At 44.1% G+C, this 12427-nt stretch overlaps 3 protein-coding genes across 3 annotated transcripts; 2 read left to right on the forward strand and 1 right to left on the reverse strand.

Moving 5' to 3' along the window:
- Positions 1-1117: 1117 nt before the first annotated feature.
- Positions 1118-2854, reverse strand: LOC147253608 (mucosal pentraxin-like). The gene is made up of 5 exons (XM_086217310.1): positions 2677-2854; positions 2537-2597; positions 2154-2256; positions 1776-2067; positions 1118-1672 (listed from the first exon to the last, which is right to left on the reverse strand). The coding sequence occupies exons 1-5, from the start codon at positions 2692-2694 to the stop codon at positions 1454-1456; spliced, it is 693 nt and encodes a 230-aa protein (XP_086073436.1). The 5' UTR covers positions 2695-2854; the 3' UTR covers positions 1118-1453.
- Positions 2855-5317: 2463 nt separating this feature from the next.
- On the forward strand, positions 5318-6624 carry LOC147253609 (aminoacyl tRNA synthase complex-interacting multifunctional protein 2-like). The gene is made up of 2 exons (XM_086217311.1): positions 5318-5509; positions 5730-6624. The coding sequence occupies exons 1-2, from the start codon at positions 5399-5401 to the stop codon at positions 6528-6530; spliced, it is 912 nt and encodes a 303-aa protein (XP_086073437.1). The 5' UTR covers positions 5318-5398; the 3' UTR covers positions 6531-6624.
- Positions 6625-9844: 3220 nt separating this feature from the next.
- Positions 9845-11161, forward strand: LOC147253610 (aminoacyl tRNA synthase complex-interacting multifunctional protein 2-like). Its single transcript, XM_086217312.1, has 2 exons — positions 9845-10038; positions 10259-11161. The coding sequence occupies exons 1-2, from the start codon at positions 9928-9930 to the stop codon at positions 11057-11059; spliced, it is 912 nt and encodes a 303-aa protein (XP_086073438.1). The 5' UTR covers positions 9845-9927; the 3' UTR covers positions 11060-11161.
- The last annotated feature ends 1266 nt before the right edge of the window (positions 11162-12427 follow it).

The raw sequence follows: 12427 nt of genomic DNA on the forward strand, positions 1-12427 counted from the left end.
GAAAACCCTTTTGAACAATGGAGAAAATTACAGCAACATCTTTGCCTTTTTAAGATTTTCATGGAACTGATTTTGAATTTTCTGTATGAGTCTTGGCACATTTCATCTTTGGACATTTACTTGATGCTGTCAAAGTTTTTATCATTGCTTCAAGTGGTCATGACATCACTCATCTGCTCCAAGTCATTTTCTGGAGGATGTGTGATTTCTGTGTAACAATGAAGGAAAAGAGGAAGATGATGTGCCTCCGACGTGTTATTTTATTTATAAAAGGGGAAGAAAGCTGAGAAGTATAGAGAAGCAAGGGAGGTCATGATGGACCCACACACACACACACACACACACACACACACACACACACACACACACACACACACACAGGATTTGTTTATTCCCTGCTGCCTATATCACCACCTTCTGATGGAAATCTGCACTACTAACAACTTGATAGCAACAGCACCGACCCATAATCCCTCCATCTGGGTTTTAAATATTACGTGTCAACATGTATTATTTTGTTATTGTTCTGTAATTTGTAAAGATTTTCCTTTGATATGAAACAACTAGTTTTAGATTTATGTCCCCCTGTCCTTTTTTAAACAACAGACCCCCTTTGATATTTAAAACAGTAACTAAATTTCACTTTGAATATCTTTCAAACAAGCTACTTTTAACTTTGATCTGACTTATAATTTCACTTGTAAGTAAGTTCAATCAAAGCAATAGGACTTTTAATTGAGTAGAATAAAAGTGAGCCTAGTTGTATACATTTACTTTTAAGAATTTGATCCAAACTCTCAAACTTTTTGTCTGTTGCGGTACCTACAAAGGTGTTTTTTTCTGTGCTGTTCAGTGAGGGCTAACCAGTTGCTTGCTAAATGTGAAGGTGGTCTTGATTGGCTCATCTCAGCAAAGTGAACAAGCCAACAGTCGTTGCCAAACTGCTGGACTACTCATGTAGGCAATGTTTCTCTCCTCTACAAATTAATTTGGAGTGAGCATGTAAATGTAAACAAGAACAAAAATGAGTTTAAAAGAGCATGAAATCAGAGGCAGCAGAATAAATATCCAAAAGTAGAAAAAAAGATTGAATTTGAGACTGGATTATAGTGACAGACATGACATTTTAATGCATCAATAGATCCCAAAAATATTTAATCCACCACAGATATGGCTGATTCTAGGTATGTCTCATATTCTACACTGTCACATACATGAAGCATAAAGTACTGTAGTTTTAACATGAAATCAAACAGATCAGAGTGATTGTCAACAAAGACTGTAAAAGGAGCTTTTTTGGAGCATCATTCAAAGGGCTGATGTGTCATGAAAGCGTGCTGATGTCAGTCCAAACTGTCTTCACTGACGTCAAATTGACCTCCGGCCTATGAAACGGAAGTTTGTCCAGTTCGGATCAGGAAATATGAGACATTAGCTTTTTCACAGAGTGACTTCAGAAGCAAATCCTCAGTTTTTCTTCTATGAGCGCTCTCCCAGTGGTTTGGAACTCCAGCGCCTTCCAGTTGAGTGCATTTCCTGGGGTAAAACTGAGATCATTTGTGTACTGCTGGATCTCACAGTGGGTAAGAACATAGTCCCACATGTGGACATCAGCTATCATGCCAATGAACGACTGCTTCACGTCAAACCCTCCTCCTCGAGAATCCTGCTCCTAGAAAGATTAAAAAAAGAAGTTGAAATCAAGCAAAGAATACGTTTACAGAACTGCATGAGCAGAATATGAAAACCAGTAACGTTGAGCAACAAAACCTCACCTGGCCTAAGATAATAAAAGGTTCACGGATGTTTTGACCGCCGATATATTTCTTACTGGAAGGCTTTCCGTCTAACCAGAGCTGGCTCAGTCCAGATTCAGAGTCCCACGTAGAACACAAAGAGTGCCACATGTTTTGTTTGTATTCTTGACCACTAAACTGTACCATTTTGTTGTCGATATCAAGATCAATCGCGTCAGTCGTAGGACTCTTGTAAATCACAAAGCCATTGTAAGAAGAGGGTGTGGCCAGAGAGAACAGTGTGTGGCCTCTGCTCAGGTCTGTAAAGGACCTGGAGGAAGAAGAAAGGAAATAAAATGAAAGCTTTTAGGCAGCAATGTCACAGATGTCATCATACATTTCCAAGTATGAGGCTACCTGAGACAGACAGTCACGGCACTGAGTTCCACTTTTGATGGAATCAGCCTCACGTTAGCTGTGTCCGTTTCCTCTGGGAAGGTGAACATTTTACCTGACAGATCTCCACCGGTAACAGAGCCGAAGAAATGAACAAACAAGTGAACAGCACAACAGGGACAATCTTAACTGAGTCCCTGCATCGAATGTGTTTCATGTAAACGTTTCAGAAAAAAGTCATTTATTTGGTAAACAATGTCAAAAACTGTGAATTTTTTTTCCGTCAAAGTTGTTCATTTGTCTTTAAAAAAGTCGATAGCACAAAACCGATGAACCACTGACTGACTTTAACAGAGTCAACACAAGTGACATTGAACGATAAACTGCTCAAACAATGATTTTACCTTGCAGACCTGCTGTCTGGATCCCCAGGACAAGCAGAAACAGCAGATGACACTGAAACATCTGAAAAGACACCAAAAGCTTTGGTAAGAATCCAAAATATGAGTTGCGTTGCCATTCCAGGAATAATCGCACGACTTACCTTCACCTGATACAACATTCGATGCAGATGGAGGGGAAAATGCTGACCAGTCACTGTTATTTGATCAATTAGTGGATATTAAGCCCTGCTACTGATCCTGACGTGCTATCAGCAGCGTGGTGTGCAGCAGGGAACAGCCCCGTGCTCTGTACCCTCGTTATGCCCCCTCATTTCTCTCACTGTAAGTGTGCCTCGATTGAGCAATTCAGAACATTTTTCTTTTTACACCGCAGGCAGCCTCTGCCTTCTTTTACAGAACTGACTTGCTGCAAAGCAACATTTAAAACATGTCAGGACAATTTGCAGAGAATCGTCCAGACACGTCTTGAAATTACTTTAATAAATGATTTGCTCTTAAGCAAGAAGATATTTCCGCCTGTAAACCTGACCCCAGATCCCCGACTAATTAATATCAGTCCTTGGTTAGAACTAAATTTATCGAAATACTTCAGTCTACCGTATATTCTGATAGATTAAACCTAAGACTATACCCAATATCTATCACAAAATACCTGGGACGGAGAGCGAGCACAAGGAGAGGAGAACGATCAACAGAATAAAAAATGTCTTTGACAAATTTTCCAGACAGGTTAATCTACAAGGAGGCAGAGGTGAACCAATGCACTTAAAGAATTGGAATTATTCCAAGTGGAACATGAGCTCAGTCTAGAACAGTTTTTACTTCCCCTCCATGTCACCTTCACCTGGAACTCCTGGTTTATCTGCTGGTAAATACCTCTCAACAGAATCTAGGAGTGTTGTTGATCTTTCTATTGTCCTCCCTCTTTGTTTATTCAGTCAAATTAAAACAGGAACAGGACAGGATCAGACTGCAACAATACTGTCAACAGAGAGAATCTTCAGGCCCCACCTGCCTTCCATCCAGGACCTTTATTGCTCCAGAGTCAGGAAACGGGTAGCACCATCTCTGCTGACCCATCACACCCTGCTCGCAAACTGTTTGATCCCCTCCTCTCTGGAAGACGCGACAGAGCCTCGTATGCAAGACCACCAGACACAAAACCTTTTACTTTCAGTGAAGAAAAATAATCTGAATTGGATGGAGTTGACCCTCCATAAGGTCAGCACTGTCATCTCATAGCAGGATGAGTTGAAGCCCAGAATCTTTCTGTGTGAGTCTCCATGTTCTCTCTGTTCCTGTGTGGGTTCTCTCTGGTACTCCAGCTTCCTCCCACAGTCCAAAGACATCAAGAGGGGACGAGGCTGATTGATACTCTAAATTGACTGTAGGTGTGTGTCAGGAATTGAGAGTTGAGGACGATGGAGACCAAATTGCAGACAGTGAGGGCGGTGCACAAAAGAGGTTTATTGAGAGGGGGGGACTTGACAGCTGTAGTCGTGGCGTGAGGCTGGAGTCGTGGCGTGAGGCAGGAGGCTTGACGTGAGGCAAAAGGCTTGACTTGACAAACTATGACGGCGGCGACGACGACGACAGCAAATGACAGCGACAATGACAAATACAATGACTACAACTACGATTATGACACTGACCCAACACATAACTGAGGAAACACACAGGTTAAATACAAGAGGGGAAACAAGACACAGGTGGTGCAATCACCCAGGTGAGACACATAAGGTAATAACAGGAGGGAAGACAGGAAGACAGGACATGACTACAAAATAAAACAGGAAACACAAGACAGGGATCGTGACAGTGTGACTGTGAGTGTGAATGGTTGTCTGTCTCTATGTGTTGGTCCTGTGATGGACTGGTGACCTGTCCAGGGTGAACCCCGCCTCTCGCCCGTTGACGCTGGGATCGGCTCCAGCCCCCCCGCGACCCTTAATGTGTAGGAATAAGCGGAAGATGACGATGGATGGATGGATGGATGGATGGATGGATGGAGTTGACCCTCCATAAGGTCAGCACTGTCACCTCAGGATGAGTTGAAGCGCAGCATTTTTCTGTGTGGAGCCTGCATGTTCTCTCTGTTCCTGTGTGGGTTCTCTCTGGTACTCCAGCTTCCTCCCACAGTCCAAAGACATCAAGAGGGGACGAGGCTGATTGATACTCTAAATTGACCGTAGGTGTGACTGTGATTGTGAATGGTGTTCTGTCTCTATGTGTTGGTCCTGTGATGGACTAGTGACCTGTCCAGGGTGAACCCTGCCTCTCACCGAAGGCTGCTGGGATAGGCTCCAGCCCCCCCCACGACCCTTAACAGGATAAGCGGAAGAAAATGGATGGATGGATGGATGGATGGATGGACAAGATTGGAATAATATGATCAAATTCACTTCCCCGTAGTCAAGACCTGCCTTCTTACATTGAAAAATGTTTATTCCCAAAAATATTGTTCACAAATGTCTAACAGTTTGTCATCATGAGCAAGAAAATCCCTCCATCTGACAGGTGTGACGTTACCAGTGCACAGGTGAGAGTTTGACTGGTCATCATCAATGTATGGTGTTACTGTGTAGTAGATGAAGTCCAGCACTGCTGCTGTGGTTCGCTAGCAAATGTCCTGCTTTGATGTTGCTCTGTAGTCATTCTGACACATCAAAGAGCCTCAATGCTGAGATCAGCCTGAGATGAAAACCAGCAAGATCAAATTCTGACATTCTTTGTGACATCAAAGGGGAGCATTCGTCAGGGAACTATAAGGGCACATTTGTACAAGCTCTTGTTACCACTGCAGCTAAACAACTTTTTGGAACTTTACTGACAGCAACATTTGATTGTTTGGCCTGCACAAAGATGTCCACCTTCACTTGGAACAGTGTGGTTGGTGGACTGATGGACGTAGCTCGTCGGTTCCTCTGCTGTGCCTCCCTCTGTGTTCAGGCAAATGGCTCTGATGACGATGAGGTAAGTCACAGTTGTTGACAAGATCCTGATTTTAGAATTTGTTCCCACCTCCTAACTTTGTCTTCTTGCATTTCTCTTTTTCATCCGTCCTCCACCCGACATTCTCAGTGATTTATGGAAGCGCTGCTGCTCTCATTGCTCTCTCCTTACCCACTGTTTCTTGATCTCATGTTCATCATCTCACCACTGAATTTCACTGTTTTTTGGGGGTTGAAAACAGGTTCTCATGATTGGAGGAGAGCAGAGAAGCTTCCTGGAGGAGGACAACCTCATTCTTCCTGCTGAGTCAGACGTGCCAGATGTTGATGTGGACCTGCCGGACAGCAGCAGCCTCTCCACCCTCAACGTTCAACCCAGCTCAACCTTGAAAGAACCGCTCAGCCTGGAAGCGGTGCTGGGCAAGAACCGTGGAGTTCTCACAGACATTGTAATTAATGTGAACCCAGCACAGCCACCCAAGACCCTTCTTGTGCTCCACAGCATGCTGTGCCAGCGCTACCGGGTGCTGTCCAATGTTCACGCCCACTCGTCAATCAGGAATGTGCCCCCACAGCTCATGTCCTGCCTTGGCCCGCGCCATCCGGATAGCCATAACCGACAGCTGTTTGAATTGGGGTTCACTCTTATTTGGAAGGACGTCCCAAAAGCACAGATGAGAGTAAAGGACATGTGCCCCATCGAGGGAGAGGGAAATGTGGCACGTTTCCTGTACAAACTGCTGGCCACGTACCCCAGTGAGCCTGCTTTTGCCACACTGGTGGACTTCATGGTGGACACCGCCTTCCACCAGCTCAGAGAGGGCAGTCCAGAGCAACAAGCTGCCGTGCTGCACTCCTTCAACTCCTCGCTTGGCTGCAGCCCCTGGATTGCAGGCCAGGATTTCTCACTTGCAGACATCGCATGCTACTGTGTCATACTGCAAAGTGGCCTGACCTCCGCTGCACCCATGAATGTCCAGAAGTGGCTTAAGACCTGTGAGGACCTGGACCACTTTGGCCCCGCCAAGCTCCAACTAGGATGACCTGGGGTGGCACTGGACGAGGATTAGCTGGGCAACACTGAGAGAATGGAATTATAATAAAAAATAAGGACCTGTACTGAATGTGTTCATGTGGTGTATCAGAGTTGTGTTGTTGAAAAGTTTTTCTGCAAATATTAAAAACATCAACTTCAAATCAAGTTTTGAAACATAAGCGTGAACCTCTTGATCCAAATGATCTCCTGGTTGGTCTTGATTTCCCCAGTATAATGACTAGATGGTTTCTATCAGGCACTTCTTAGTAGAACCATCAATAGTACAGGAAGGAGCACACCATGTTGGTCAGGTTATCTAAATGAAAACAGCCTCCAGATATTACCTCTAAATATTGACATGGCAAACATCATGCTTTTTCTTTAGCTAGCTTAGCTAAATAGCTAGTTAGCTTAGCTGACATATATTCAACATCACCACCTTGTTGGACCTGGTAAGACATCCATGTTACAAATAAAATTTAACAGTGGAGCTGCATTTTTACTGAACAATGAAAAAATAATTTCCATTTCTCAAACAAGTTCAAGATGATTTGCCACCAAAAGGAACAGACCTCTTGTCCCAATCAAGACATTATTGATATCTCTGGGGTTTCTCAAAGCTGTGGGAGGAGCAAGATGCAAAAATCAGAATATTATTTGTGTTGAATGGGCTGCTATGCATCGCAGACCTTGAAAGAGGTCAGTGGATCAAGGACTGAACTTTACCAAGCACTGAAATACACAAATATCATGCAGAATGAGAACTTTTACTCACGTACTTCTCTGCTTTTACTGATGCAGCATTTAGATGGGAGACATCTGATTTTATCTGGTTGTTTGTAGTCCAACTGAAAAGCTCGTGAGTACTTCCTCCACCACTGATGATAATTTAGATGACGTTCTCAGGTACTGTGTTTGTCTCACTGCCTTAAGTTTGTACTGCAGAAGGAATGGGAAACCTCAAAAGAAGAGAAAACCCTTTTGAACAATGGAGAAAATGACAGCAACCTCTTTGCCTGTTTAAGTTTTTCATGGAACCGATTTTGAATTTTCTGTATGAGTCTTGGCACATTTCATCTTTGGACATTTACTCGATGCTCTGAAAGTTTTTATCCTTGTTTCACGTGGTCATGACATCACTCATCTGCTCCAAGTCATTTTTTGGAGGATGTGTGATTTCTGCCATGACTTGAGCTTGGATGAGAACCCAAACGCATGACTCCCATGCAAGGTGCAAAATGAACAAAGTTTATTACCAAACTAGAAGTAAAAAAACACTCTAATGAGGGAAAAAGCCTAAAGTACAAAAACTCCCAGTCACCAAAAAGAGGAAACCTAACGAGACAAAGTAATAAAGACACTCAATGTCACGTCAGGTAAGGAGCATGGCATGGACTAAAAACTGACAAGACAAAGTATCTACAAAATTACAAACTTGGACGAGGCATGGAACAAAAATATTAAGCGTATACAACGTGTTTTGACTGGGGGAACAGACCAGCCAAAACCAGCTGGAGCCCAACCTCCCTGGGTCACATTAACACACCACCGTGTGTCACACACCGTACGGGGAATCACAACATGCTTAATTTTGGCACAGTAGGCCAACATTGTTGAGCAGCGCTGCGGATACTTACCTGGAATGCACCAGCTCTCAAAAACGAGAACTGCATGGAATACAACCACCAGGGAGAAAGCACTGAGACAGTTCTCCCAGGACTTAACTTTGACTTCTACAACAGGTAAGAGGCTACAGTTGTACTCCTTCTAAAGTCTGAGTCTTTGAGTGTCCCAAGTCCATGTGGAGATCCATGTAAAGCACTCGTCCAACTGGCCAACACAGATGTTTTGTACAACACTAATCAAGATCATGGCCGGTACAACCAGTGTGTCTTAAAGACTATACACGTCACACAATCCAGTAAGTCAATTCCCCATCCAGATGTAATATGGAATGCATGGAGAGATCGTCTGGATACTGGAGAACAGCTGTTAGGACAGAACCCCGGAGAGCGAGCACAAGGAGAGGAGAACGATCAACAGAATAAAAAAAAGTCTTTCACAAATTTTCCAGACAGGTTAATCTACAAGGAGGCAGAGGTGAACCAATGCACTTAAAGAATCTGAATTATTCCAAGTGGAACATGAGCTCAGTCTAGAACAGTTTTTACTTCCCCTCCATGTCACCTTCACCTGGAACTCCTGGTTTATCTGCTGGTAAATACCTCTCAACAGAATCTAGGAGTGTTGTTGATCTTTCTATTGTCCTCCCTCTTTGTTTATTCAGTCAAATTAAAACAGGAACAGGACAGGATCAGACTGCAACAATCCTGTCAACAGAGAGAATCTTCAGGCCCCACCTGCCTTCCATCCAGGACCTTTATTGCTCCAGAGTCAGGAAACGGGTAGCACCATCTCTGCTGACCCATCACACCCTGCTCGCAAACTGTTTGATCCCCTCCTCTCTGGAAGACGCGACAGAGCCTCGTATGCAAGACCACCAGACACAAAACCTTTTACTTTCAGTGAAGAAAAATAATCTGAATTGGATGGAGTTGACCCTCCATAAGGTCAGCACTGTCACCTCATAGCAGGATGAGTTGAAGCCCAGAATCTTTCTGTGTGAGTCTCCATTTTCTCTCTGTTCCTGTGTGGGTTCTCTCTGGTACTCCAGCTTCCTCCCACAGTCCAAAGACATCAAGAGGGGACGAGGCTGATCGATACTCTAAATTGACCGTAGGTGTGACTGTGATTGTGAATGGTGTTCTGTCTCTATGTGTTGGTCCTGTGATGGACTAGTGACCTGTCCAGGGTGAACTCCACCTCTCACCGAAGGCTGCTGGGATAGGCTCCAGCCCCCCACGACCCTTAACAGGATAAGCGGAAGAAAATGGATGGATGGATGGATGGATGGACAAGATTGGAATAATATGATCAAATTCACTTCCCCGTAGTCAAGACCTGCCTTCTTACATTGAAAAATGTTTATTCCCAAAAATATTGTTCACAAATGTCTAACAGTTTGTCATCATGAGCAAGAAAATCCCTCCATCTGACAGGTGTGACGTTACCAGTGCACAGGTGAGAGTTTGACTGGTCATCATCAATGTATGGTGTTACTGTGTAGTAGATGAAGTCCAGCACTGCTGCTGTGGTTCGCTAGCAAATGTCCTGCTTTGATGTTGCTCTGTCGTCATTCTGACACATCAAAGAGCCTCAATTCTGAGATCAGCCTGAGATGAAAACCAGCAAGATCAAATTCTGACATTTTTTGTGACATCAAAGGGGAGCATTAGTCAGGGGACCATAAGGGCACATTTGTACAAGCTCTTGTTACCACTGCAGCTAAACAACTTTTTGGAACTTTACTGACAGCAACATTTGATTGTTTGGCCTGCACAAAGATGTCCACCACCACTTGGAACAGTGTGGTTGGTGGACTGATGGACGTAGCTCGTCGGTTCCTCTGCTGTGCCTCCCTCTGTGTTCAGGCAAATGGCTCTGATGACGATGAGGTAAGTCACAGTTGTTGACAAGATCCTGATTTTAGAATTTGTTCCCACCTCCTAACTTTGTCTTCTTGCATTTCTCTTTTTCATCTGTCCTCCACCCGACATTCTCAGTGATTTATGGAAGCGCTGCTGCTCTCATTGCTCTCTCCTTACCCACTGTTTCTTGATCTCATGTTCATCATCTCACCACTGAATTTCACTGTTTTTTGGGGGTTGAAAACAGGTTCTCATGATTGGAGGAGAGCAGAGAAGCTTGCTGGAGGAGGACAACCTCATTCTTCCTGCTGAGTCAGACGTGCCAGATGTTGATGTGGACCTGCCGGACAGCAGCAGCCTCTCCACCCTCAACGTTCAACCCAGCTCAACCTTGAAAGAACCGCTCAGCCTGGAAGCGGTGCTGGGCAAGAACCGTGGAGTTCTCACAGACATTGTAATTAATGTGAACCCAGCACAGCCACCCAAGACCCTTCTTGTGCTCCACAGCATGCTGTGCCAGCGCTACCGGGTGCTGTCCAATGTTCACGCCCACTCGTCAATCAGGAATGTGCCCCCACAGCTCATGTCCTGCCTTGGCCCGCGCCATCCGGATAGCCATAACCGACAGCTGTTTGAATTGGGGTTCACTCTTATTTGGAAGGACGTCCCAAAAGCACAGATGAGAGTAAAGGACATGTGCCCCATCGAGGGAGAGGGAAATGTGGCACGTTTCCTGTACAAACTGCTGGCCACGTACCCCAGTGAGCCTGCTTTTGCCACACTGGTGGACTTCATGGTGGACACCGCCTTCCACCAGCTCAGAGAGGGCAGTCCAGAGCAACAAGCTGCCGTGCTGCACTCCTTCAACTCCTCGCTTGGCTGCAGCCCCTGGATTGCAGGCCAGGATTTCTCACTTGCAGACATCGCATGCTACTGTGTCATACTGCAAAGTGGCCTGACCTCCGCTGCACCCATGAATGTCCAGAAGTGGCTTCAGACCTGTGAGGACCTGGACCACTTTGGCCCCGCCAAGCTCCAACTAGGATGACCTGGGGTGGCACTGGACGAGGATTAGCTGGGCAACACTGAGAGAATGGAATTATAATAAAAAATAAGGACCTGTACTGAATGTGTTCATGTGATGTATAAGAGTTGTGTTGTTGAAAAGTTTTTCTGCAAATATTAAAAACATCAACTTCAAATCAAGTTTTGAAACATAAGCGTGAACCTCTTGATCCAAATGATCTCCTGGTTGGTCTTGATTTCCCCAGTATAATGACTAGATGGTTTCTATCAGGCACTTCTTAGTAGAACCATCAATAGTACAGGAAGGAGCACACCATGTTGGTCAGGTTATCTAAATGAAAACAGCCTCCAGATATTACCTCTAAATATTGACATGGCAAACATCATGCTTTTTCTTTAGCTAGCTTAGCTAGATAGCTAGTTAGCTTAGCTGACATATATTCAACATCACCACCTTGTTGGACCTGGTAAGACATCCATGTTACAAATAAAATTTAACGTGGAGCTGCATTTTTACTGAATAATGAAAAAATAATTTCCATTTCTCAAACAAGTTCAAGATGATTTGCCACCAAAAGGAACAGCACTCTTGTCCTAATCAAGACATTTTTGATATCTCTGGGGTTTCTCAAAGCTGTGGGAGGAGCAAGATGCAAAAATCAGAATATTATTTGTGTTGAATGGGCTGCTATGCATCGCAGACCTTGAAAGAGGTCAGTGGATCAAGGACTGAACTTTACCAAGCACTGAAATACACAAATATCATGCAGAATGAGAACTTTTACTCACGTACTTCTCTGCTTTTACTGATGCAGCATTTAGATGGGAGACATCTGATTTTATCTGGTTGTTTGTAGTCTAACAAAGGCTCGTGAGTACTTCCTCCACCACTGATGATAATTTAGATGCCGTTCTCAGGTACTGTGTTTGTCTCACTGCCTTAAGTTTGTACTGCAGAAGGAATGGGAAACCTCAACAGAAGAGAAAACCCTTTTGAACAATGGAGAAAATGACAGCAACATCTTTGCCTTTTTAAGTTTTTCATGGAACTGATTTTGAATTTTCTGTATGAGTCTTGGCACATTTTATCTTTGGACATTTACTTGATGCTCTCAAAGTTTTTTTATCATTGCTTCACGTGGTCATGACATCACTCATCTGCTCCAAGTCATTTTCTGGAGGATGTGTGATTTCTGTGTAACAATGAAGGAAAAGAGGAAGATGATGTGCCTCCTACGTGTTATTTTATTTATAAAAGGGGAAGAAAGCTGAGAAGTATAGAGAAGCAAGTGAGGTCATGATGGACCCACACACACACAAACACACAGAAACACACACACACACACACACACACACACACACACACACACACACACACACACACACACAG

This window comes from Aulostomus chinensis, chromosome 11 (assembly GCF_037954235.1).
Source record: "Aulostomus chinensis isolate RoL2024-O1b breed Wild chromosome 11, RoL_Achi_v1.0, whole genome shotgun sequence".
Classification (NCBI taxonomy): domain Eukaryota; kingdom Metazoa; phylum Chordata; class Actinopteri; order Syngnathiformes; family Aulostomidae; genus Aulostomus; species Aulostomus chinensis.

Coding starts and splice junctions, on each gene's coding strand:
- LOC147253610 (XM_086217312.1), top strand. CDS start 9,928: ATGTCCACCACCACTTGGAACAGTGTGGTTGGTGGACTGATGGACGTA. Junction 10,039..10,258: donor ATGGCTCTGATGACGATGAG/GTAAGTCACAGT, acceptor GGTTGAAAACAG/GTTCTCATGATTGGAGGAGA.
- LOC147253608 (XM_086217310.1), bottom strand. Junction 2,257..2,536: donor CCAGACAGCAGGTCTGCAAG/GTAAAATCATTG, acceptor TTACCGGTGGAG/ATCTGTCAGGTAAAATGTTC. Junction 2,068..2,153: donor GCCGTGACTGTCTGTCTCAG/GTAGCCTCATAC, acceptor TTCTTCCTCCAG/GTCCTTTACAGACCTGAGCA.
- LOC147253609 (XM_086217311.1), top strand. CDS start 5,399: ATGTCCACCTTCACTTGGAACAGTGTGGTTGGTGGACTGATGGACGTA. Junction 5,510..5,729: donor ATGGCTCTGATGACGATGAG/GTAAGTCACAGT, acceptor GGTTGAAAACAG/GTTCTCATGATTGGAGGAGA.